At 36.4% G+C, this 26,921-nt stretch overlaps 5 protein-coding genes across 6 annotated transcripts; 4 read left to right on the forward strand and 1 right to left on the reverse strand.

Annotated features, from left to right (window-relative positions):
* Nucleotides 1-778: 778 nt before the first annotated feature.
* On the forward strand, nucleotides 779-2,726 carry LOC114527076 (proton channel OtopLc-like). The gene has a single exon (XM_028548667.1). It carries the CDS (start codon nucleotides 838-840, stop codon nucleotides 2,452-2,454), a length of 1,617 nt encoding a protein of 538 aa, XP_028404468.1. The 5' UTR covers nucleotides 779-837; the 3' UTR covers nucleotides 2,455-2,726.
* Nucleotides 2,727-2,856: 130 nt separating this feature from the next.
* On the forward strand, nucleotides 2,857-5,581 carry LOC114527326. Its single transcript, XM_028548987.1, has 3 exons — nucleotides 2,857-3,984; nucleotides 4,558-4,695; nucleotides 5,269-5,581. Exons 1-3 carry the CDS (start codon nucleotides 2,920-2,922, stop codon nucleotides 5,530-5,532), a joined length of 1,467 nt encoding a protein of 488 aa, XP_028404788.1. The 5' UTR covers nucleotides 2,857-2,919; the 3' UTR covers nucleotides 5,533-5,581.
* Nucleotides 5,582-6,715: 1,134 nt separating this feature from the next.
* Nucleotides 6,716-8,895, forward strand: LOC114527077. The gene is made up of 2 exons (XM_028548668.1): nucleotides 6,716-6,732; nucleotides 6,842-8,895. Exon 2 carries the CDS (start codon nucleotides 6,875-6,877, stop codon nucleotides 8,309-8,311), a length of 1,437 nt encoding a protein of 478 aa, XP_028404469.1. The 5' UTR covers nucleotides 6,716-6,732; nucleotides 6,842-6,874; the 3' UTR covers nucleotides 8,312-8,895.
* Nucleotides 8,896-9,905: 1,010 nt separating this feature from the next.
* LOC114527078 lies at nucleotides 9,906-11,406 on the forward strand. Of its 2 annotated transcripts, none has more exons than XM_028548670.1 (2): nucleotides 9,906-10,375; nucleotides 10,814-11,406. In XM_028548670.1, the coding sequence occupies exons 1-2, from the start codon at nucleotides 9,973-9,975 to the stop codon at nucleotides 10,831-10,833; spliced, it is 423 nt and encodes a 140-aa protein (XP_028404471.1). In that variant the 5' UTR covers nucleotides 9,906-9,972; the 3' UTR covers nucleotides 10,834-11,406. The 2 variants fall into 2 exon arrangements, with proteins under 2 accessions (XP_028404471.1, XP_028404470.1); XM_028548669.1 differs by having other exon boundaries at nucleotides 10,739-11,397.
* Nucleotides 11,407-22,484, reverse strand: LOC114527073 (low-density lipoprotein receptor-related protein 8-like). The gene is made up of 19 exons (XM_028548663.1): nucleotides 22,302-22,484; nucleotides 21,801-21,935; nucleotides 18,769-18,894; nucleotides 18,192-18,305; nucleotides 17,920-18,042; nucleotides 17,454-17,582; nucleotides 17,177-17,299; nucleotides 16,891-17,037; nucleotides 16,603-16,734; nucleotides 16,388-16,510; nucleotides 16,002-16,130; nucleotides 15,626-15,913; nucleotides 15,293-15,392; nucleotides 14,821-15,221; nucleotides 14,209-14,331; nucleotides 14,056-14,112; nucleotides 13,854-13,910; nucleotides 13,502-13,643; nucleotides 11,407-13,358 (listed from the first exon to the last, which is right to left on the reverse strand). The coding sequence occupies exons 1-19, from the start codon at nucleotides 22,381-22,383 to the stop codon at nucleotides 13,127-13,129; spliced, it is 2,763 nt and encodes a 920-aa protein (XP_028404464.1). The 5' UTR covers nucleotides 22,384-22,484; the 3' UTR covers nucleotides 11,407-13,126.
* Nucleotides 22,485-26,921: the final 4,437 nt, after the last annotated feature.

Below are 26,921 nucleotides of genomic sequence, written 5' to 3' on the forward strand. Positions count from 1 at the left end.
ATGAGGATATGACGGTCTAATAAGGATGAAAGATAAGAGGTAAAGCAAGGATGAAACCGTATAAATCCGACAACAATGAATGGCTAAGCGATCCTCGATACCGAAAGTGGTCAAGCATAATTATATATGTCGGCATGTCGCCCGCATTGTAAATCATGCACGGCTCTATAGAAAATACTTGAAAAATAACTAATCTATCAAAATTCATTTTAGATTTGCGCATTGCTACGCATATATAAGAACAGCAAAATATAGCTGTCACTTCAGAATCGCATAGGGTTAAGCCCCCGTTAGACTAGCTGAGACCGATGCAGATATCCATTTTATCCTCCTTGTGTATGTAAGTTCAGTTAAGCAGTACATGAACAGATTAGCTCACTTTTTTCGCCAATCTTATACAACTGCTCAACTGTGCAACTGTATAGAATTATAATTCAATCAATAACATATATATGACAAGAAAGAAAAAATAACGCCGGGATGAAAATCCCCCCTGCATTAAAGGTCCGGCTGTGATCCTCATCCCTGCAATCTCACGATCTTAACTTAACACATTCCTTTTCGACTGCGCATGAAAAAAGCGATATTTGACCAGGCCCGATTGATATGGCTTGTCAAACCGCTATTGTCTTTGGACTCATAGGTCAGAGATATGTGATTTTTTCTCACTTGAAAAAACCTGAACAAAACATCTACCAGTGTCGATCGTATTTCCACCTGCTTTATTGAACGTGTCAATAAAAACATTGTCATTGATTTTTTCTTTGTTTGCTAACATATCAGTGAAGAAGAAAAAATAGGAATAAAATAAAGAATATTCTCTATAATTTCCTAAGAATGCCAAGTAAAGATCGAGGGACAAAAGGCAAGTTCTCATTGAGTTACTGTTCATCGTGTTTTTATTCAATATTTCAACCATTTTCACCGTCAAATTCACGCCGTGATGGAAACACATTAAGCCTTCTCTACCTGATCTGCTTAACAACAATCGGAGTGGTTTTAAATATTTCAAGATGGCTTCAAAAAGATCGTTTCTCAAAGACAAACATCGTTACTCATGATCACATAAGTGGATTTTTGATGACATGTATTTTGCCTTCACTTATATGGATGTTATATTACACGGTCAAGACGCCTGGCAAGTCTACAGTGGAATTTCTAAACTCGTCTGTGTATTACCAAGATCCTTTCATTAGCGGAGTTTACTTCTTTGGAACAGGCAGTATTTTCCTTCATATTTTACAGATCGCATTTTATATTGAAGCCAAAACAGAAATCATCAGACTGCTCTTTACTGTTTTAAACACCTTATTCATAGTGACACAAATCATTTTCCTTCGTAAATATTCCAAAGCTAGTTATCAAGATGATTCAATGATTCGCATGGCATTACTTCATCTTCTCTCAACCAACATAATCTTGTTTTGTCATATGTTAATGTCTCAATCGCATCACAGTGCAGTCAAGTCTATAGACCACAATGGCAAAACGCTGCGTATTGGCAAAGTTTTGAATCACGTCTATCCGTTCCTTTATCCATTCCTGATCGAATTCCCATTGTCCTCACTCGGTGCTATATATAGATTATGGAGTGATCTTAAAGAACTGGAACCCAAACCAGATGATATCTATATTGACGACGAGTTGACTGAAATCAACACAATGGACTCAGTAATTTTAGCACCTGGTGAAAAATTTCTGAATCCGGAAAGAGACATCAGAAAGCCATCAAGCCCCATGAGTCCATTCCAATCACCAAGGATAAGGAAGTCTACGAGCAATATTATCATACAGCAGAGTAAATGTGATATTATGAGGAGATGTGTGGGCTTAGGATTGTTATTTGGGGTCATATTTTCTGTTTTCTTCCTTACTGTTGTTGGCGTCACCACAATGCACACGTCAGCTACAACAGTTCGTATATTTTTTATGACAAATATGGCGTACCTGACGTTCACATGCATCTCATGTTGGATTATTCTCAAGGGATTACTCAGTCAAATGTATTGTTGGTTTGATTATGGTGCTGTTGACGTGATGTTATTACTCGCACTCATAGCGGTACTGTTTCACCAAGGTTTTATATTTACTGCATCAATAGCTCAAATCTACATCTCAATTTTACCATGTTATATGCTGACTTTATCTGTCATGGAGATAATACAGTGTATGCTTCAAACATCAACAGTTATCAGAGCCTTACGTTTTCGTATTGGCTATAGATCAAGTTTGGTACGCGAAGCCTCTCTGTTTTTGATGATATGTAATATTATCATTTGGTTACAGAGATCTTTCTTAGTACCTCAGACACCTTTTCTCTCATTGGTTCAAAGCAATTTCTATGGCAAAGCATCTTGGGATGTAGTATTTCTTCTGACTTATCCATTCCAAGCATTTTTTCGCTTCCATTCAACAATATGTTTATACAATATATGGTGTGTTTTTAACGAGTGAAATAATGTGGAGGTATTGAATGATTTGAATCGACATTTGAATTTGACCTCATTATGCACAATCATGTAACTAGAATTGTACTTTGTTTTTTAATATATTGGCAGAGGGAGGCTAAAATTGCTACCAACGTATATACCAATTTTATGCATGCTCGGCTACCAATTTTAGCGATGGCACCAGTCTAGTGTAAACATAGAACATTGTAGAAAACAGCAATTAACTAAAATAAAAGCATTTTTATTTAATTTTGAGAGTTTCCCGAATTCCCGTCTCTGTAACATCAAGGCTACAAGCTATTGACCCCAGCGCGTGCAAGCGTCAGGCTATACTAATATAATAGACTTGGGTAGTTTAAAATCAAAATCGAAAATTGACTTTCTATTCCTTCGCATTTTGAAACTTTACAAGTTAACACAATATTATATTACTGAAAGTCACCGGACTATATCTAGTAGACTGCTAGTGATGGGAAATGAGTTCCAGAAAACAACAGAAAACGAACCCGAAATATGGATCCATGAAGAGAAATGGATCAAGGTTGTAAAAGATTTCAAGAGAGCCACTGAGGTCCTAGAAAAAAATAGAATAGCTTTGGATGAACATCTTATACAACTTGATGAATCCAGAAAAGTTGTTAGTGACGAACCACGAAATCGAGCCCTTGCAGAGCAAGCTGAACTATATACGAGAGAGATATTAGACGAGGTTGAGCGATTAGACCCAAGATTCAAGAGCACATTTCTGAAATCAGGGAGCTTTTACGATGACGCAAAAGTGGGCCTACCAGATGAATATGATTACATGGCCAAACTTGTGCTACTCTCGAAGCCAGGGATTGGAAGGGCAGTTCCAACAAAGCTTGGCTTTGCGAGAATAATACTGGAGGACGAAAAAGCCAAAGAATTGTGGGAGCAATTTCTTTGTGAAGATTCTGATGAAGACACCTTGGAGGTATTCAAGAGTGTCTTATCAATCAGCAAGCTTCAGGAAGAATTTCGCAGCCTTGTTATGAAGGCAATAAAGTCTGTCAAAATGCCATCGAAATGGCAGCGTGATCCTTGCCCTGAACAACACGGTCCATGCGCTATGCTTGAATTTTTAGTGGACGATTTTCTACCAGAAGGTCAGTTGTACATTTCAATCGATTTAGCACCGTGCATTACATATCCCAATCACAAAGATATTGAATTTCCTTTCTATCGGTATCTTGATATCGAGAACTCCTTTGCCACAATGCTTACGCAAATCGTGGCGGAGCAATATAATGTTTTGCTAGTACCATTCATTGATGACGGAGTGAAACTTGTCAAAAAAACCACCTGTATTTATCGCCAGTCGTTTCGCGAGCAAATGAGAGTGTCATTTTCCATGGTAGAAAAAGACATTTTCGCCAATTTCGCTTGCAACAGCATTGAAAAGCGAGTACTGCGACTCTTGAAGATTCTGAGAGATATCCATTTGAAAGATGATGAGAAAAGGCAAGAATGGGAAGACCCAGTACCAGATGAACCACCATCGACCAAAATGGAGGTAATATTTATAGTTCTAGAAATGTGACCAAAGTTACCCATCGTAATAAATACAATGGAAAATGAGGGTGTTTTATTTTAATATAACCAAGGAGCAGCGTGGCAGCGTCTTCAAACAACTTAGCATCAAATGTGGTATAACAACTGCCTAAATAGACAAAACACTTCTCGACGTTTCGACCTGAGGGCCTTCGTCAGGAGAGTTAGTATGAGTCATACTAATGAAAACACCAACTATTTTCAACTGAAAGAATGCAAATGGTTATAACAAACATCGAAGTTTCAGTTTAAAATTTCAGTGTTTGTTAAAGTAATTTGCAAGCAACTATTGGATTGTCCAATCGCGTTAAACTCACTTAGTGCTAAATATTCAGTTGGGGTTCGAAATCCTGATCATCATGGCGGGAAACTTGTTCCCTGTGTCGGCATACGATTGATACGAAGCTGTGTGGAATATAAAAAAGTCCGTTTTCATCAGTACAAAGCAGTTACACATATTTGTTGGCCATGCATGTGAAAGATAACGAAGCTATAGTAGATAACAAAGTTCTTCGAAATATTTCTACTTCATTAGAATATCACGACAATTGAGCAATACGTACCACCTAAGCACCCAAAGTGGTTTTGGGACTACGTTAAGGGCAAGGTTCCTTATAAAGAAGGTGAATTGAAAATAGAAAAGGATAATGCATCTGTATCAGATTTGCTTCAGGTAACGCCAATCACAATTCTTAAATTTTACTTACTTTATGTATATAAAATGGTAGATACTTTTTTAACGAAAGTAGCTAATATTTATGCATTCTGATTTGGTTAGTGAAGTGTAAACAAATTTGCATATTGGGATTTCCTTCGGAAAACGAAATTCCTTCTTGTACATGTTATACTTTACAGATATTCATACCAAAGTTAACGGTTTACGAATTCCATAGGGGGCCCAACAATGTTGATTCGCATGGTTACGTCACCATACAAAAGGATATAGCGCAGGAGCGAATGACCCTAAATGCACCATACAAACACTTTTTGCCCTTTTCCCTAATGAAATGATCATGTACAAAAGGAACTAATGATATCATCTTAACAAACGTCGCTCCGTTCAAATAGAGTGGCATGAATAATTGTCCCTATGCAAATCAACCCTCAATATTTTGACACCAGATCTCCCTTCAACCCTCCACGTCTTCAAGTTACCATTTTCCTGTTTGGCCTTTTAGTTGTAACATTGCAGTATAACTGCATTTATAACAATATATTTCTTTTTTTTTGTTAATTATGAACAAAGACGTACGTTTTCAAGTCACTGTTTTTCTACACAAAGCTGTTCTCGACTGACGAGGAACGATGGAAGCCGGGTAACTTGTCAGGAACTTTATTAAAGTGCCTAGATGATTTATTTAATGTTTACAGTGTGCCTAATGCGGCATTACCAAATTTTTTCTTCGATGGATACACTGGCAAAAAACCTAACTACTACAAACAAAAAAAGATTTTGATGGGAATGTTTAAGCTTGCTCGTTCACTTCAAGTATATGTTGATGAGGCATGAAATCAAAGAAACATGGAAATAGTGATATAATAGTGATTTGTATTGTACTGTAATGATTTGTACTGGCGATAAATTAAATATATAGCGTTAGTGAAAAGTAGTTCCCAATTCCAGTGTGTCAAAAATGAACTAATGAAACTTCAGTTTTTCGGTGAAGCCCCGAATGTACATTAAAAAAGTACATCACCCATGAGCTCATGGTCCGCTATACTCAACTTTCGGCGTACGTTTATGAGGTTCTAAGCCAATCAAATTCCATATAATTATCAGTGCTTGCTTGAACCTCAAGTTCCTCTAAACCGCGCAGCTATGCCCTGGGAACGAGATTGCCGTGTTTACAACCCCCTTTGCAGGCTAATGAAAGGGTGGGAAACGAAAGCGATTTCGCACAGTCAAATATCATATATTAAATATTCCAGCAGGTGCCGCAATACATGTCATTAAATTTTAAATATGCGGCATTACGGGTCGTTTTAAGTTGGAAACCGCGGATGCAAAAAAAACATATCCGTTGGATATCTCAGCAGAAATAAATTTCATGAAGTGGAACGTCTAGAAGAAATTTTATCAGGAAATATGTTTTCTTCTAGGAAAACGTAAATACCGAAAAGGAAACAGTTTATAATGTGACTATTTCATTCAGTTGTTTGAAATATAAATAAAAGCTTCAATTCAATCCATTTCGGAAATCGATATTTCTCAGTGAACATCAATATAGCTACTATCAATCTAACGTCAATATGCGCTTCAATAAATCTAAGCACAGTATGGCTTCCGTTTTGTCATTCGTCATGTTCGCTTTTAAACAAACCATAAGAATAGTCAATTTGAAAATTAACAAAACAGCAAGGTCAAGGTGGAAATGTCTTAGTGGTTTTCCATATAATAATATTTAAAAATATAGAATCAAATGAAACGGGCAAGTCATTGATAATAATTTACGCAAATTAACTGTATATAACACAACCGAATTTCCGTCGTTGACAAGAACAATATACAAGACATTTTAGTGCACTTGAGTTGTCAAGGCAGCTTTTAAGTATTCGTTCTAGTGTATAATGTATACATTTTGCATTTTGCATACATATATCAACTATTCATTTAATGATAATGTTTATGTTCCACACGCCACCTGTATTTTGGTAAAGCTTTCAAATTTCGTTCAATATTCATCAGTTTAACCGAGACCAAAGATTTGCGGTTGGTGCATTACATTCTATTTATTTATCTTTAATTTTTAATGCCATCAAACGGTTTCAAAACGTCGGACATTGAAGACGCTTACTAAAATTATTATTTCGCCGTTTAGTTAAACAATCAGAAATCAAATTCTCACCCAGTGATGGCTTCAACAGATCACGACGTACGGCAGTTTGAAAGCGACGGCAGAGATAAGCCAGCAACAGCGAACTCCAATTATGATAATGAGAGGAGCACAGCTGAGATAAAACGAAAACCCTCTGCAATGACTAGACGAATGAGTTTCTCTAGACCTTGGTCGTCCTACGCAAAAAATTACTCTTCCTGTTTGTCTGGTCTTAGAAGAAACTCCAGTGAACAGTTATATCGAAGACAAGGAAGCCTTCAGTCGTCCCCTACTACGAGTTGTAATGATCTCTCCAACTCATTGGATAGCGGGCAGCTAAGAAAATTAAAGACAGCAACTCATGATTCGGAGGTTGAACCAAAAACGTTCAAAATTTCAGCTATGCACGCTAGGCCGTTTCATCAGCGAAGGTGGTCGAGTCCAGTAGCTTTCTCCGTAGCCAAGCTTGCTTCATCTCATCAGAAAGCCTCAAAACATTTTGATGAAGAGAATGGATCAGGAGGTGTTGAGCAAGATTGCAGTAAAGATAAGAATGAAGATAAGATATGTGAGACTGACGAATATATAATACGGTCTCAAAAGCAAGACAAAACACCTGACTCTTCAACGCCGCATTGTAAAGGAGGCAAGATGGAAAGCGAAGTAATTGAGAAAACGTCGAATGATTCGCCCGCACTTAGTTGTGGTAGAGCAGTGTTCTCGGACCAAAACTTAATGGAAAACCGCCAGAAAGAGGTGAATAGAGAAGCTGGAAAAGTAGAGTCAACCAATATGGATAAAAGTCAACCGTTGACAGATGAAACAAAGTCAGAATCGTTATCTATATCATCCGTTGCTAAGGAAGAAGAGCCTACTCAGAGTCGAAACATCTACACGGAAATAAAAAGGAATACAAAATGGTCGAAAAGCAAACGTTTCAGACGAAGACATCATACAATTCACACAGATTCTCGCAGGTTTCTAAACCCGACGTTATTTACAATTGCAGAACAGTCCAGTGGATCATTTGGCAGCGTAATTCGAAATGACACGTGTAGTGATCAGGTTGTAACAGGAAAATTAACGAGTAGACGGAGCAAGAGTTTAGGTGATCTAAACACATTGTCTGATGATATGAAAACTAATGGTGTGAGTGTTCAACAACTTTGTGCCAAGTCAATTTCTGTTAGTGTGACGAGCAACAACATCAAGAAGAGCAAAGAGCCCGGCCCGCCATTACGAAACACTACAGTCGTGTATAAAGGAGAAGAAAAGTCGACTTCCAACAGGCAAATATCATGTCCTGTTCAAGTGAATATTCAGCAATTCAACCAAATTCAAATATCACCTGGTATAGAACGAAAACATAAGCCACAAGCCAGCAAAATTCAGTCATATTACCCTACACAACAACATGCAATTTTTACACAACCCAAAGCTAAATGGACCAGTATTACAATATCCCAAGTTTAGGAAAGTAATTAAGAAATATTTTAACTAATCTTTAATTGGCACTTTAATTGACGCAATTAACTTTTTTCTATAATTTATTTTTTGCCGTTTGCAAACCTATATATTGTTGCTATAGGAATATTCAAGCAATACACGGAGATTAATATTCATTCAAGCATTTTAAGCGTCGTTCTACATTGGACAATGATAATATTATCAATAGCTGAATAGCATTATAGCACATTAAGTATTTTGTTTCTAGGCAGCATTACTCTTTTTATTGTAAATGTAGGCAAAGGTTAAGAAGGATAGAGGCTTTTGTTAAATTTAGGAGGAGTCGAGAACCATAATTATATAGCATAGAATTTAATGCAATGCACACATACGTATGATAAAAAAGCACAGAGTAAAACATACGTGTAATAAAAAACACGGAGCGACGGGAGCGTTGCAGTAATGCTTAAGACGATAAACAATTGTACACTGAAATGAAGTTTGTCAAGGTTTCCACTGCGTATATGTTTTACAGCTGCAATTGTTTACAATCAAAGGTTTTGGTGTTGTTCCCTAGCCTAACTCATTTGGCTTTCCAAGTTCATTAAAATAGGCTCATTGTGTAACATTTGAACATCGTTTAAACATCTTTACGTTCTGATCGAGCTGGGGGCTGCGAGCTAATGTGAGTGCAACAAACCGCTTGGCACGAGCCTGCGCAAAATGTGTCCATTTACTCTCTAAGACATACCAAGATGCAAAAGAGTCAACTTAAACGGGTGCTGTAGACCGTTCTGCATATTTCACTGTGAGAGTTCCGCTTGTAAACTATGACCCAAATTTGTAAATTGTCCCGAAAACTTCCAAACCATAAGCTCTCAGCAAGCTCAGTCTTTTAACTGCATACGATAGTACTGATTTAAATATACTATGCATGCATAAACTCGCCAGTCACCACAAAGCCATCTTTTAAAAGACACACGAGAATAACAATGGAAAGCAGACCAATAATTGCAGAGATAAGTTAGCTTGTCTCCTCCAGTCATAGAATGATGTCTCACCACAAATTGATTCACTTGAAATATGAAAAACCCACAACAACATGTAAGTTTACAGCCAGAAACAAACCGAAGCCACATGGCTTATTCATCTAGTAGCAATTAAGAAATGATATACTTTCCGCCACAGTAAAAATTAGTACAAGAACGTTTTCTCCCACATCCTGTCCTGAAAATCCTTGAGCTTTATGCATTTTCTACAGAATTATATCAGCGAATAGCCACGTGGCTTAGAATGTGGCCTATAGAGTGTGGCTTATTAAGGCTCTGCCTCTAACTATTATTTGTGTGTTTCGTTCATTTTATTTTTATCTTTCTATAAGATGCCAGGTGATTGCAACATTAGATCAATTTAGATGCCGGATGATTGCTGTATCTGTTTGGTAAATCAGTTTGTGGTGAGACTGGAGGTGACAAGCTAACTTATCTTTTTATCATCAGCCTGTTTTTCATTGTTATTCTGAAAATGACATGCCTTTTGAAAGATCGCTTTTTGCTGTGAAGGTGATCTGTGTATAATGTAATCTGAAAGCCTTCAATTACCCGCGAATAAATAACAGCTATGGACAAGAATGATTCAAACATTTTGAACCCCATTATGCCTCGACTGGTACCCGAAATCAAACAACAATGCATTACAAGACTGTATTTTTGCGAGGTGGAACGACCGACTTTGAATTGGAAGCAAGAATGAAAGATCGTGCTATATATTGTCTTACCTTTTACATGTTTCAAATTCTCAGTGATCCAACATGCCTTTGTGCGGCTGTTGAAAGTCACAACATAACGAAGCTACATTTTATGGAACAAGATCTTTTACAAGGATTGTCTAATTACATCAATATCATGAAAGAAAATTTGGTAGAATACGAAGATATTCTTTCTCAATCTAAACAAGACATTTTAAAGCAATTGGAATATGGCAGACGTGACTATTTAGGAAATCCAATTTCAGTATTTCGTTTAGTCAAGAGATTTTCTGAAGGATGGGGAAAGTTAGCAAAATTTATTCGAGAGGATGACCCGACATTTGGTACGAATGATATATTTGTTATAACGGATTTCAATTGTTTCTAGCGAACTTATTTCGGTGATTTCATGTTTCGTATTCTCGCCTAAAGTAAATGACAAAACGTTTTCTTTGTTGTTTTAGTCTTTAGTTAAGAGGCCAGTCATATAATCGGGGAAAGGGAGATCAGAAAAGGAAATTTGCCACCTACCACAAATTTAATTTATATTCCCCCCCCCCCTGTACTTTATAATGCGAAGGTAAAAAACTAGGAGATTGAGTCGGAAGTTATTTATAAGTGAAACTGTATTATAATCAGTTGGTAGTTGACTGTTATTGGCGTGATGGTTATGCTTCGTAACTCAGATTTTTATTTTGTTTTTCTAGACTTTCTGGCAATAATAAGGAAACATTCATCATCATTTCCGGCAACTGTAGATGATGCTGAATCTTTCTTAATAGGAATCAAGGAGACTTCCTGACAGGCCAATATTGGAAATTAGAAGAATTTTGCTCCTTATAACCTCATGCGTGAAGTGGTAGAGCCACTTGATTGGAGTGGAACAACGGACGTGACAACACCATCCCTATAACTATTTTCGTTTCCATTTGGGTGGGGCATTGCTTTGAGTGGGAAACTGGAAGCAAGTTTTTGTTCGAGTCAATTTGTGAAGTCAATGATAATGATATACCACTCCTGAAATTGCCCTTCTGACCAAACCCCTAACCGAACTCGCCGGCACGAGTTCCTAACCTGTGTGTTTTATCATCGTATTCCTATCATTGTAGTGGTTTACGGTCTAAAAGTAATGTAGTAATGATAATATCGATTCTTTTGCAATTTTAACATTAACGTTTTAAATTGAATAATCGCCAACCGTCATAACCTCATTTGCGTGGTTCATTTGCTTGATCAAATATTACATAAAATACACAAGTCAATTAAGGGAACAACTACATGTTCATCAGGTTTTGTAAACATTTATTATTTTACAGGTCATTTCTTAATTGTTGTCTTTCGCATTATTTAATAACCATATACATATTAAATATATATATATAAGCTATAGAAATATAGAAGCTATTTATCAACACAACATAAGAACGAAACGGTCGAACAACATGCACGAAAGACAACTATATATAGTCCAAATAATCTCTATATATTTATACTATTTACATTCAAATATTAGGTGCAAAAATGAACATGATATTTGTAAATACTTTATTTTTAGGAATTTTATAGCTATATACTAAACTACATACAAACACAAGTCAATGAATTGAAATGTCATACTAGGAAGCTGAATACCTCTATTTAATGTCCTTGCTCATAAACTGGTCGCAACTGTCGAAACATACTTTTGTTCAAAATTTTTTTTTGTTTTTTTGAGATATATCAACGTCAAGCACAGTCGATTACTCTATATGTACAATATTTACAAAACGTTAGTTTAGTTAACGTAATATCAATTCTTGATCATATCCACAACGTATTATTCATTCACGCATGCAGGCATATGCAGCAATGATAACTTTGAAACTTCAGTTGTCCGATCCTTGATTAAGGCGCTTTTACACGGTGCAATTGTTCAATGCAACTTGTCTAACAATGCTGTTAAGAGACAAGCTGCATAAGCGATAGTCAATTCTAATTTTTACAACGCTCAATGCATAACTTGTCCCGCAACTATTTTGATCACTGCAAGGCATGTTAAACGGTGCAACTTGTCCGTGGCCTTGTGAGACAGGTTGCATGAAAAATTGCAGCGCAAATAAAGATAGCGTAGTGTTGGCCACAAAAGATAACGAAAATAAACGATCCTTATAAATAATCCGCCCCTGTCTTTTTTCTGTTCTTTTAAATGAAAAATATACCAAACATTTTCGTTGGAAAAACGTGCAATGTGCCTGCATGACACTATCTAAAATCTTTCTTCTAAATACAATTAGAATGCACTGCCAGGTAAAGTTTAAAGTCATTAGTTAACTTTACATTCAAAATAAATAGCAAGTATAAACATTCTTACTTATAAACTGCATTTTTATATTATTTTTCCTGTTTTGCAATTGTAATTCCGAAAGTTTTTCAGAAAATAGTATTTCTATAATAAATATATGTTATTTGTATTTAAATACGATACTAAATTATCTTATGAAATACTGATTTTAAAACATTAAACTTAATTTTAATTGGTATAAATTTCTTGTTTTTATTTTTTGGAAGAGTACAGTGAACAAACACCAAAATGTCATTATATGCTTCTCAGGGCAGGAGGGGGATTTTTATCATTAACATTATTAATCATCAGGGTAATTAATATACGTGACACACGGTTAAACTAACAAAAAAATTACTCGTGGCCGTTATATTCATACACTTAGCTGACTGAGTAAGACCCCACAGTGTAATTCGAATTTTACCGGACTGGAAACTGACCATGCAAGCCTAATTAGTTTGCGAAGTTTGTCGAACCAAAGGGATGCAATCCGGTTTCCACAATCCCACTCGGGCAATGCATATTAAGCTTGCGCCAAGAAGCTTAACTGCAACTGCAATATTACACAGGGGCATTGTACGAAGGAAGGAGGCTTTTTCTACAGGATGGGGAATTTTTTAACCCTGGTAAAAATGATGTTCGAAAATTAAGATATAAAAGCGCATAATCCATACAAGGGGAAGTTGGTACTAGATTTCTGTCTAACAAGGCCCTCATAGAACCACTTGTATGAATTAGCACGAAGCAGTTATTAGTACTCGATACAAACTATTTATCACACCATCTGACCAATTAGACCTTCTTCATCATCTTGTTTTCTGAAAGTTTTAAATACCGGTTGTTTCTCTCCTAAATTATCAAAATCCTCCTCGTCGTCTTCGTCGACATCAAATTCGGTAAAGTTTTTGTTTGCACATTGAAAATATTTATCTCCATGTACGACCTTCTTGTGTGGCACAGCAGTGGCTGGCAGTATTTTAGCACCAGCTTCTGTACTGTAGTGAATTCTAAAATACACAGATATAATCAGTTGTTTGAATTACTCCATGCATGCAGTATGCTCTTGTAGCTATATAGCTGGACGGGAATTAATAGAGCTTCATTAAAATCCAAGATAATATCGATGTCCGGACAGGAAAGCAAAACTTACTCCATTGTTCTTTTAGTATTCTTTTTACGACAATATATGACCACAATAACCAGAATTAATAAAACGACGACGACACCAGCGATAATACCGCCTAAAATTTGTGAACTTAAACCGGTTCCCTTTGACTTATGAGCTTCAGCTGCTATAAATAAATGAAAAAGCGACATAAATAAATCGATAAATCGATAGACCACGTTGCCATGCATGGTAATATGGTGTGATCATCAATCTTTCGCGGACGAATATTCATACAGGATGGTAACTTGTACATGCCAACAATTTTGAGGTATAATTACTAAAGTAGCTACGAAATATTTCGCATATTCATTAAATTATATAAACAAATGCTTACTTGGTTTGGTCGGTGAACCAACGAGGACCTTTATAGTGGGCATAGTTGTCGATGATTCTAAGAGATTTATAAAATGGTATAAACTTAATTGCAAGTTACCATTCGACCCATACAAGCTGGACGTGATTAATCATGCATAGATGTTCCCATCAGCTTTTCAAGAACCAAATTTTGGTTAGTAAGTTTTATGACGGTTACATACCATCTTTTGACGTAGTACGGTCCTCAGATGTGGTTGGAATTGTCGTCGGTTTCACTGCTATATAATTTAGATGGACAATATTATTAGTTGTTAGTGGAATAAAAATGGTTAATATAAAGTATATATATATATATATATATATAGAGTACATACGCATTTTGCAATTCTTTTGATCAGGCAGCAGAGTACCATTCTCAGGACAAGCACATTCGTAACCATTTGGTATAAGAAGGCACAAGTGACTACATTCTCCATTGTTTGTGCACCGGTTGGCAACTGAAGACGACATAAATATAGACTGTTAAATCAGACGTATAGAATATTATGATAGCAGTGAGTTATTAAAGGTAATAATTCATTGGAGTCGACACTATAATTAACCCCACCCGCCTGTAAACATCAAAGTATGTGTGATGTGGTGTTGTGTAGAAAATTCTATGACGTGTATTATAGTCTACAGTGCAAATAGATTGACAGAAGGCTATGATGTGCATGCGCCATGCGATGATACTAAAATACACCAAGATGTGCATGCTGGCTGTAGTGGTATCAGTGTAGTGTGAAGTGGCATATGCCGGGTGAGATACAATGGCCACATGATGTATTGGACTATTCTACGTTGATCTACGACGAACATAATGAAATGAACTAATGATGGTTAGTTCATGCAAATGCAGAACACGTAAGTGACATAACACACTTTTGGTTGAACGAAAAGAAGATAATATGATTGAAATACAGTAAAATAAGAATATTTAAACTTACCTTGGGGTTGGGATAAAGAATGCTGAATTGAAATTCCTTTAGGAACAAAACTTGTAACATTCTCGTTATTTATAAGCAATGTCCTATTTTTCCCAGTAAATTTATTTGCAGACGAAACCGTTTTCTGCAAAGAATCACTCCAATAAATATAATCTCCAAAGACGGCAATATCAAATGGATGCTTGATATCATACACCACAATTCGACGACGCTGTTTTCCATTTAAGTCACTTGATTCAATATGACGCATTTTCGAGTCAAGCCAAAACAGTTTGTGATTCGGATAGTCGATAGTCAAACCAGTCGGTAATAAAAGAGACGTCGTAACAATATCTTCCTTATTTTTACCATTCATGTAAGCTCTAGAAATCTTTCCAGCTGTGTCTGTCCAATACAAGTACCTAAATAGACACCGTGATTAGAAAGGAAAGCGACTGAAAGGTTATAGCCGAACAGCTCTATTTCCACTCACCCTTTCTCTGGATGAACAGCGATACTGTGAATATCTCCTTGGAAAGAGGCGATCGTCATTTTATTTTTGCCATTAAACTCCGCAACGTATATCGTAGAACCTGAAGACGAAAAGATACGTCGTAGGTCTTTATAAAGCGACGAAAAATCTATTCTACGCATATATATTTTTCGTGAGTGTTGTGGGTGAACTACTTTAAAGTGAATGATTACACTTCGTTGAGTTGCAATCGAACAATAGGAAAAGACTGAGCGAGTACAAAGTACAGTATAACAGCTATGGCCTGCGTCTCTATAATTTTTCTACAATTTATAAGTTGCACTATAGTTGTACCTAGTATTGATGTTGTAAGCCAGTAAAGCTTTTCCGTTATCCAATCAATTTCCAAATCTTTAAAAAAGCTGCCAGTTGCTACAATCGTGGCTACGTTATCCTTACGACCAAGAGGTGAACTAAAAATCTTTTTCTCGAATTCATCTGCCCAGAACATGACGTTCGTCTTATGATGTATTGCAACGGCAACAACATTTTTTGTATTTTTCAGGCATTTCACTCGAGATCCGTCATGTGAGACGCTTCTTACATCCACCCCGACAGCAACTACGAGTTTCTCCTTCTTACCTGGAGGCGGGGAGCAAAAAACATCAGTTTGAACACAATACGTGTGTGGCAAATGCAGTGTAAACACACAAAGTACATACAAACATACCTGAACTAGGAATGCAATTTTTGCCATTCGGTAATAAAAAATAACCAGCTGTGCAGGAACATTTGTAGGAACCTTCGGTATTAACGCATATTTGGCTGCATCTCCCAATCGTTTCACACTCATTGATATCTGGTGAAGAAATCATTTTTTTGGAATATGCACATAACTACACATTGTTTTTCATCATTTTGGTGCGACGATGTTTCAATTAACCCGTTGCATGTATATATATATACATATATGTTGACCATCAGTATTATGTATTACGGGGAAAATGGTTTTGACATGATTATTTGCACGGCAGATTGGAACAAATAAGGAATACAGTATTATGAGGGAAAACACCATATAATATCACAAATAATCCTGTCAAAATCCTACCGTACCTTGGCATGTTTTGGAGTCTTTTAACATTTTAAAACCATGCTTGCAAGAACAATAGTAGCTTGTTTTAGTGTCATGACAAATATGGCTGCAATTTCCATTGTTTTTCTCGCATTCATTCACCACTATAAGAATGAACAAAGGTTTTATAATATCTTAGTCTGCGATCTTTAAGAGGGCCAAACGAGCTCAGTGTTGAACAAGTGAGGAAACGTACAGCAGGATGCCTCGTCATCGCCACCAGGACAATCGGGATGCTTATCACAAATCTTTGTTTTATTAATACATTTCGACATGTCCTTGCATTGATACTCGTTCTCCCCACAGGTTTTTACCGTTGTAGGTGCGGCTAGAAGAGAAAAATCATACGATATAAAACTGGTATATATTGCATTCAATGACACCTGCATGATTACTATATCCCGTCATGTACCAGTTGCCCTATCATGTTCATCATTACCCTGCCTATTACGATCCATATGATTGCAAGATACTATAAACTTACTAGTGGTTGTAGTAGACGAACATCTCGATGTTTTCTCATCACTTCCGTCATTACAATCAAGTTTACCATCACAAAACTTGTACTTCATAACACACGACTTGCCATCATCACATAATTCTTCTCTACTTGAAAAGCACGTAATCGCGGCTGTCGAAATAAAAATTATTCAAAATATTTACAAACGATGTGCATGAAAACAGAAAATGCATGCCGGCAGGACTAAAAGACCCAGTATAATACGAATATCATTACAAGTTCTCAGTCTAACAACGGTAATACAACTCACAACATCCTCGCTCATCAGCTCCATCAGTACAATCTTGTTCACCGTCGCATTTCCATGAATTTGGATAACAGTCCCCGTCGCAAAAAAATTTACCAGGCGAGCACGTTGCTGCAGACGGACTCACTATTATAAAGAAGTATTGAAAAATGTGACGTTTCTTTGCAAAAGTATTAAGTTCTACTGAGATAACCCTACATGTTGGACCTTGGACTGTACAAATCGTGTAGTAAAGTTATTCTATTAATAATCCAATCAATGATGAATATATTATACATACCTGTCGTTGGTGCTGGGCAAGATTCCTCATCAGAGTTATCCAAACAGTCATCCTTTCCATTACACTTCAAATTTTGTGGAATGCATTTACCAGACTTGCATGTAAAAGAATTGGGACTGCAGGATGTACCTAATAGGAAGGATATCAGTGAGACAATCTGCCATGTAGAATTATATTTAGATGAGGAAATCAATCAGTTTAAATTTAGAAAAGGGAAGTTCGCAGCTTATATTTCTAGTGACGTGAGTTGTTACAGGACGTAGTACCATAAATCCGTTTTAAGATAATACGCCGGATGGCATCCGTTGTGTCGCACAAAGAAAGCGTCGCGATGGTTCGATTCAAGAGCCTTCACCCAGGGAGTTATATCATACAAAGGTTCTTACGTTTGAAGGTCGAGTCGTTTTCTTTGTATATTTTATGCATTTGATTAACATTCAGGTTTACGAAAATGCATTTTACTAACCACAGTCATCTTCATCCGAATTATCATCACAATCGTCATCGCCATCACACACAAGTGATTTGCTTACACATTTCTTGTTCTTACATTGGAAAAAACCAGTCGAACAATTGGTTGGATAAACACCTATAAAGCAATAAATTAAGGTTGGTTTGCATCACCACGTGCAAATGATGATAATCCAAAAAGGATTCAAAGTTCAGTTTGCTTCAGAGGACGTTTAGCGACGAATTAAAAAAGATAAGATAAGATAAGATAATTATTTATAAACTTACAGTCGTGTTCATCTTCACCACCCAGACAATCGTTTTCTTTGTCACACCGTAGCAAACGAGGTATACAGATCCCATTGTAACATCGGAATTGTTCAGAAGAGCAGGTTGTAAAATCTACAAAAATATTGTTGAAAACTAATTTAGGCACGATATCGTTTGCCTAACTCTAAGGGTCGAATCCATGTAACATTTTTGGTGTTTTTCCATTCTATTTCCAATTGTATTCCTACTTTAGATGATGTATGGAAATCTTTGAGGGCTTTTAGTCAAGGCGATGAAAAGTTCTTAAACGTTTCTTCGGCCAACTGAAACAGTGGCAGACACTTTATGGAATATTAGGGGGAGGGGCTCGGGAGGAGAAATATGTTAAGGTTTGCCGTTTTTCAAACCCCCCCCCCATTGCATTTGTGAGAAAACATTTCGTAATAAACTTCAGTTTTTGTAAAAAATTAACTGAAACCTCGTTCCACCCAAAACGCTATATGAAACCTATTTATCAACAGGCTAGTAGAATAACATAACCTATAGTGCAATGCATGGGGGCGGGCTACAAGGCGAAGTTTCAAATCGTACTTACTACACAATGCTTGTTTCTCATCACTCCCGTCATTACAGTCAGCGTAATTGTCACAAGTCCATTCTTTCTTGATACAGCGACCATTCCCACACTTGTGTTCAGTATCACTGCACTCTCCTGTGTTTCCTAAAAAGATGTTGAATGTCGGCCGATGATTAGGCAATACAATACAGGCTGTTCTCATAAGAACCATTCACCAGGGGTGAAATATTCAATGACTTTGATTATTCTGTTTGAGCGAATCTACGTCAACAGATTTAACAGCTGAATAGCCCTACTGCAAGTGAATATAGTGAAAAAATATACTAGCTAATGAATAGCGCCATCAACCTTGCTGAAATGACCCCAATTCACATAATATGGTTGCCATGACCTAGTTAGTTGTGCGAACAAGGGCCACATACATTCTATAACTGAAGTTGACAGACAAGACAAGAAGCTGCAGTGAATTTCTCAGACATCGTATTCAGTTTTACATCAACATCACCATATAGTTGTTCAAATATATGTTGCGCCCTATTTGTGGGAAGTCGTTCAATATGGCCGATAATACTATAATGATCCTGAGTGCTCCTGATAAAATATTTTTATCAGGATTACGTTCAGGTGAATAGGTATGTTCATAGGTATGAAGATGGAAAACCGTAAAACAATTATAAGAGAAATGGAATGTGAAAGAGAGAGATCTCCCTTCTTCCATGTCGAAAAATACTCAGCTTCGCTATTCTGATCAGGAAGAACTATGATATGGAAAGCCGGATGAGTATGTCGACTACATTTTAAAAGCTACCACTGGTTGTTGTTGAAATTTTTGACCAAGTGTACTTAATTAATGTAGGCATGTATTCTTCCGCTGAAGTCATTTCCTGTCTTGATCACTTTCGATGCAATCAAAAAACAGGGGTAGAAACATATTGTAGGACTTACCCGTGGTTTAAGCAACTCGTTAAACATGTCACGTATGACACGGTGCACACAGCTAGAAGCCTGACCCGACAGCTGATTCACATATATGTTTGCGTCTGTGTCATTATGCTTCATCCTGCCGCCGGAATACTAGCATAGACGAACTCAAATGACAATAGATCTTTCTCTTATGACGTCTAACGCGGAAAGTCGGATGTTAGCTACATACAGTTTGATTTCGATCAATGATAGTTTCGATCAATTTCAGTCATACTAAAGTTACTTTTAACGCAGACTTTTGAGTTTCGCAAAACACGCTGTACACGTGTGCAAATATAGCAGGCCTGGTGTTACTACAGGTGCCCAGTTGATATGGCTCACGTATGCGATAGGTTTTTTTGCAGTACCTTTAGACAGCTTGGCCAGGAGAAAAGATCTTTATGTATATGCGTGGCAAAAATCCCACGTGTGCAAACTATGTGAGCTATTAGCTCAGGAATGAAGGAGCCAATGAAAATCTTTTCTCACGAGGTTAAAAATATTAATATACCTTGTCAAAAATGCCATTAACATCATATGATGATATACATTAAAAATGCTTAGTGGAAAAAAATTGATGTTTTTAACCGTAACTAGGAACTACTTAAGCAATTTTGGACATTTCACTTCCAGGTGAATATCTGTCATCTCAAATTAATCCCGTGACTCTCTAGACAACCACTTTCACATGGTTGTGCCTCTGCAACATCACTATGTACTCAGAAAAAGATGCTTTACATCAACAACAAATGGAACAGTTCAAGCACAACTCCGTAACAGTCTAAAATATAGCTGACCTTGACCGTCAATTGATGCATATTATTTCATGCAAATTCAGCAACTACGCAGCCATAATTCCTATATTAATATTGTCTGGTATGTACTTCAACGGTTGCTATGTATGTTAGATTGTCCGAGTCTATTTGAAGTGGCTATTTTTCAATATTTACATGGCTGCCAGCTGTCACCACGTAAGCTTAAAATTTGAAAAGATTCTCATAACAACTATTTAGCAAAAAGCTCTTTTCCATTTTATAAAGTATTCTGAGCGGAAATGAGAAACACTGAAAACGTTCTTGGTGATACCCAGCGAAGTTTAGATGACAGTCTAAAAATATTTAATTAACTCAAACTCAGAGGGAGAAACGAATACTAAATATTCGGGAAAAAGTAGGAACGTAAACAGCAAAATACATCAAATTGGCCAAATTATTGTACAAGAGTTAAAAACGGATATACGTTTCGGAAACGATCTCAAGCTTTCAAATGATAAGTACAGGAGTAAGCTAACGCCCCCCAAAAAACGCCTCCGTAATAGCCAATGAACGCTCGCATTTAAGCAAGCCTTCGCAACGCCACAATACTCCCACGTAAAATATTAATTCCACGATAAACAAACTAACGAACATACGCAGTTTAATACGCACAGAATACCCCCAAACTATAACTGCTTACAGGCAGCTATAAGTTACTGCTTACTATATTTCCTATTTCAAAAAACCGAGCAATTTGCGATCATACGTTGCCTGAAAACGTTTAGAAAATAGTGTTAAATTCCAAAGATACACCAGACGCGATGAAGCAGAAGATTATTCTTGTCCGGATACTAGTAAAAACCGAAATAGCCAGTTTATAACTATGCTTCTCGTTTGTTATGTAATTTCTCTTTCATTTCAAATATATTATAACTGCGGGAAACGGTAAAACGTTGTTTTAGAGATGCCAGATCTATTAAAGTAGACTCGCTAAGATGAATAGTGGAGGGACATATAAGGTAGAACGTATGTTGAATATATAAATCTTTACTGTCTGCGTGGCAATTCTGTGCAAATCTATTCAGGTCTGGTACTGTACAATCCATTAAAATAACATACCAAACAAAGCACATTAGTTTAGAATAGAAATCAACAAAGTATAGTTAAATTTCGCTGTTACATACAACACACCACTAGCCACTATGTTGACTACAAGCATTTTCCGACAGATTCGTTTTAGGTATCGCCGGCCCAATAAAGAGGCCCCATACCTACACGTCGACATAAACATAAACCGTTAAAGACTTTCAACTTTAACAAAGTTTAACATACCACAACTCTGCTCATCGCTGCCATCACTACAATCTGCCTCGCCATCACATATAAACTTTTCAGGAATAGACGAGGACGTCCCTTGTGGACCGGCTGTAGCGCACTGACAGTCACCGTTTACATCGCAATTCAAGGCTGAAAGAAATGCAATCAATTTATTTGAACAGATATGTAAGTAATATTACACGATTCTAGACTCAAAAGTTCTTTCAACGTTTTTCAATTAAATATTAATAAAGGTTCCTCCCTTACTATAAATTGAAATCGTTTGAATTTACTATACAAATACAAAAAAGCGTTCTCTTGTCAAAATCTATTTTCCTTTACGCGATTTTAAGGTGATCACCTTAAAACTAATGCCGAGAGTTACATCATTGAAATCTGACACCGTATAGTGACAAAATGGAAAAGTTCCCACACAATTTGTGCACCGATGTACAAACGAATGACGATATCTTTATAGGTTCTTAACATTCACTCGCTCAATAGATATATATTTACCTGAAACAAAAAGCAATTTAATGCTACATGTTATAAGAAAAAGTCCATAAAAGAGCTTCAAATTTTTCCAATAAGAAGGCATTCTTTCTTGAACTCAAGAAAGTCGTAATAACTTTGAACAACAAAATTCCTCGCTCTGTTACAGCCAAACAGAGTATTGCCAATCTGCCGTTGTTTGTAAATCCTACCGCATGTATTTTCAGTCATACGATCGTGACGTCATAGGTTTTAGCCAATAAGAAGCCTCGCTAGGAGTATGGCGCCATATTAGTGGCATTAGCATCAATCGTACGATACCTTGTAAATAATTTATTACACTCAAATCTTGCAAAAAACTCTAACAAAACATATTTATATATTCACAGAAATGTGTGTATTTAGAGAGTAAATTTCTATCCTAGGTTTTTAGAGCATTGCCATTGGGACAGCATTTTTTGTTTCCTTCATACGCAGCGTTTCCTTTTTTTTTGTATTTAAAAATGGCAGCTACACGGGAATGGCATGGCATGGGGCTTTCCTAGCATCGCCAATAAATTTCAATTTTTTAAGTTGGCGAGGTTTTAGGACATTTAGACTCAAAACTGATTTGGTTTTTCATACGAAGACAATTTAGGCAAGGCATTATTTATAGCGATATAGCCGGCATGATTCTGAATGGCAGTGACGATGCCAATAGCAATGCCAATGGCAATGGCGATGCTTCTTTTAAAAACTCAGTTAACAATATTTTGTTCAGTTAAAAATACTAAAAAAGGCAAACGGTTAAACATTGTCAAGTTTTCTCAAGTCACGATGTTCAGTAATTTCGAGATTTCAATAGCATGCAATCAGTTTTGAATAGGGCCATCTTGAATTAACAGACACAGTTTTACAGAAATTGCTTAATAGTTTTCTGGAAAATTTCCAAAGACAATATTGAGCACATGCTTCTTAATATATAGGCTACAGCCTCATCAATATTATGATACAATCGTAATATACTCAAAACATCGGAATGGTCGAGTACGCCACCTATGAGCAGAATAGTAGCTTTTGCATAGTATGCGCAAATATATTTTTATGTTGGTATATGTATTGTTAAGAACCTATTATGAAAGAGTGCAGTGGTAATTGCATACATTATAGCATATGGAACGTAGACGAAACAGTACAGCAAACACGGAACCAGCGCCCCACATGATAACGTTTAAAGTGACGTCCCTTCGTAGTGGAGCGTAAAACTAGAAAAACATCCTATAGTCCTGTAAGAAATACATCAGTGGAGTGCATCATTGGATGAATAACGCATCATGTCTTGTTATTTCAAACATAGGTTAAAATCATTGTTGTAGGGTTGTGTATTGGAGCATAATTTTGAGATTTTACAGCATGGATTGTAGGATTGTGGTATATACCACTGATATATATACTAGAGTCATGCATGTTGTAATACTGTATAAATAGCCGAATTCATACGGAAAACTCGTCTGATGTGACTCCGGACACAGACAGGTCTCTCGTCCGAACTTTCCCGTTTAACTCTCCCGTCTGGACGAGAAACTCATCTTAAATTCGCATTTAGACGGAACAAGGGAAAATTTACAAAATTATCATCGTAGTGATTACGATATCTTTTATAGCATTACCCGACCCATCATAGTAGTCTTATATAATGAACTCTCCCATGGAGTAAAGTCGTGAGTTTCCCGTCCCTGGCCTAATATTCCTAGAGTGTGCATGAGATTGTGGACCAGCGAAACAGAAAATCTGATTCGTTTTGAGATTTTCAACAAATCATTTACAATTCTCATTTCTCAGTGCTCTTTACATACTATATTACTATAGACAGTATTGAGTAATACTTGCGGTAATATATCGCGTCAGTAATCATTGGGCCGGACACTGGTAAAAGAAAATAGAGGGAATTGTCAAGATTATTTATTCATGATGTGTCTAATATTGACAAAACATGTCCTGCACTGTCACACAGAAAACTCATAAACATTGTGCCACACATCACGGATAGCTAATATACATGTCCGGCTATAAAGTCTTAAAGCATTCAATATACAGCTTCTTTCCTGCCTGCCAATTGCAAAGCTATACCTATATAGTATGATGACATAAATGATACCTTGTACACGCAATGAAGAAGTCAGAGGTGGAATTAAACATGAAACTAACTGAAACGCAGAACTAAAAGAATCATGATTTTTTTATCACTTAGTCTCTTTTTTACAATGCTTTGAATTGCAATCCACGGTACTGAAATATAAATGAAATGTTCACAATAGCTGATTGAATATTTAATTCTTCATAAATACTTCAGAGGCTTCAAATTTAAAGAATTTTCTCGCTTGGCGACAACCAGTGGCGAACTGACGCGTATGTGCATTGCGTGCACCAATGCACATTGTCATGGAAGGCGTTTTATTTAACCTTCGTTAATGCATTTATAGTCTTCATATATTCTGAAAATCAAGTGTAGGATTGGAATAATACCCTGACCATTTCCATTGAATGGACAATGGAGCAGAGTATAAACGTTGTGAAAATTGATTGTACATAATGCGTGGTCAGTGACCATGAACGTCCAAATTCTTGGTCTTCAGTTCAGACCAAGCTTTAAATCATTTGTACTCATCTCCAGTCAGACTTAACATGGAGGCCTGGTGTTTTGCCTACTTGCTTTCCAAATGACTAAAAGCGTGATAATTGATAAAGGAGGAAGTAAAGCGATCTGGAGAGGAAGACGAAACTATGCGTTTATGCAAACAATATTGTATCGTTTAATCAATACATTTTCACATCATAATTCAACTTTATTTTAGCAGAGTCATGGAGTTAATTGTATTGTATTGTGATTCCTTCAGCCTACGTATAGCTCTAGGATATAATATTTAGTCATAAATAATAATAGAATACCAATACCGCTCTCGACCATGACTTCGCAAGTTCACAAATGAAATGTATTTTTAAAAAAATAAATTCTACTTTTCTAGAAAGCGAAAAGTGACACTTTAGCATCATGTACAATATTGTATAACATGATCATGGACTTTGCTTTGCATGGGAATTAATTTCAATCGAAAATCGTTGTTTTCCTGGAGTGACGCTGGCGCGGGCTTTTAGCCCGTTCAGAGCGTTATAGCTTTTGTTTAAAGGAGTAAGGCTTGTTTCATATGTCTTGCTTCTCATTTTCTCATGTGCCGAATCAGCCGAAACAATAGAAAAATAATAGAAAATCAGTTGAAATGCCTGATTATCTATTGTTGTTAACGGGGCTGTATAGGATTATGATCAGACAAACAACCCGGCGGAACTTTTTCCATTTCCTTGTTATGATGATTGACGCAGTGTACAAAATAGTCACGCGCACTTTTAATTCAAGAAATCTGCATGAGAAACACGTGTTGCAGATCTATATACGGTCACATGGTCTTAAATATAAGCTTTTGTGCTTTAAGGTGGTTTAAACTGGTTTGCCAAGGCTGGGATTAAATCAATGCTGACGTCTTTCGCCACCCGCGCAATCATATCATTCCATATTTAGTAAAATTAACTTCACTAACATTACTGTAATATATAAATTGCAAGCAACCATTACTCCAGTATCGTGAATCAGTGTGCATTTAGGTACGTATTCTGAAACTTTCTGGTAGTTTTGGTTATGAAAATAATTAAAAAGAATAGGGGAATCCTATAGGCTTGCTTTTAGGGAAAATATATCTGAAACAAAGGAAGGTCGGCCATCAGAACCACATTCACGCGTTAATTGCGTGGTGAAGATGCAGCAGGTAATTAGCTAGATTAATCAGGATTAATGAGCTGGGATGCGTCACTAGCTCACTAGATATTGTTTAATCCACATTTGGCACACGAGGCGAAGTAGGCAAGGGATATTGAGCTAGACTCATCAAATATTGTTTCAAAACGATTCACGGCAAATGGAAGCAATGATCATTTTAAAATACCTATACGTAAATCTTACATCGTAATGATCGTATGATCGTCGATCGATACAGCTTATTATTGAGAGGTGATTTATTGTTTAACATCTAGGGCAACAAATGCGTACGACAATAGGAAAACTAAGTTTTTTCGATTTATTCACTTATATTCACATATAAGCAAGCACTTAGACTTTTTCGTGCGTGTACGTGCGTATGGAAAATGCGACAATGGAATGCAGCTAGCCCTTACTTTGTGGTCTGTTACACAAATTAGCCCACAAATTAGATCTTATCCTACGTGATTTTGTATCTACGTGATTCAGTTAGATTAGATTCAAAATCACGTATTCGGTGAGAGTTGATTACATTCTATTTTCATACCTACTTTACGTAGATAGTACGCCTACTATCGCGTTATTTGCGCTGCCTGTTTTCTGTGAATATATATGCATATATATATATATATATATATATATATATATATATATATATATATATATATATATATATATATATATATATATATATATATTATATATATATATATATATATATTGTGTTACCCGTGACATGTTGCACGTATCTGCTTTACTAAAAACATTCCTGAAATTCAAATTTCAAATATCAAGACAAAAGAGGGAATTTATCTATCAATATCGTATTAACCATGATCATAATTATCGCATTA

The sequence above is a fragment of the Dendronephthya gigantea genome, unplaced genomic scaffold (assembly GCF_004324835.1).
Source record: "Dendronephthya gigantea isolate DGI-Jeju-01 unplaced genomic scaffold, DenGig_1.0 000043F, whole genome shotgun sequence".
In the NCBI taxonomy this organism is placed as follows: Eukaryota; Metazoa; Cnidaria; class Anthozoa; order Malacalcyonacea; family Nephtheidae; genus Dendronephthya; species Dendronephthya gigantea.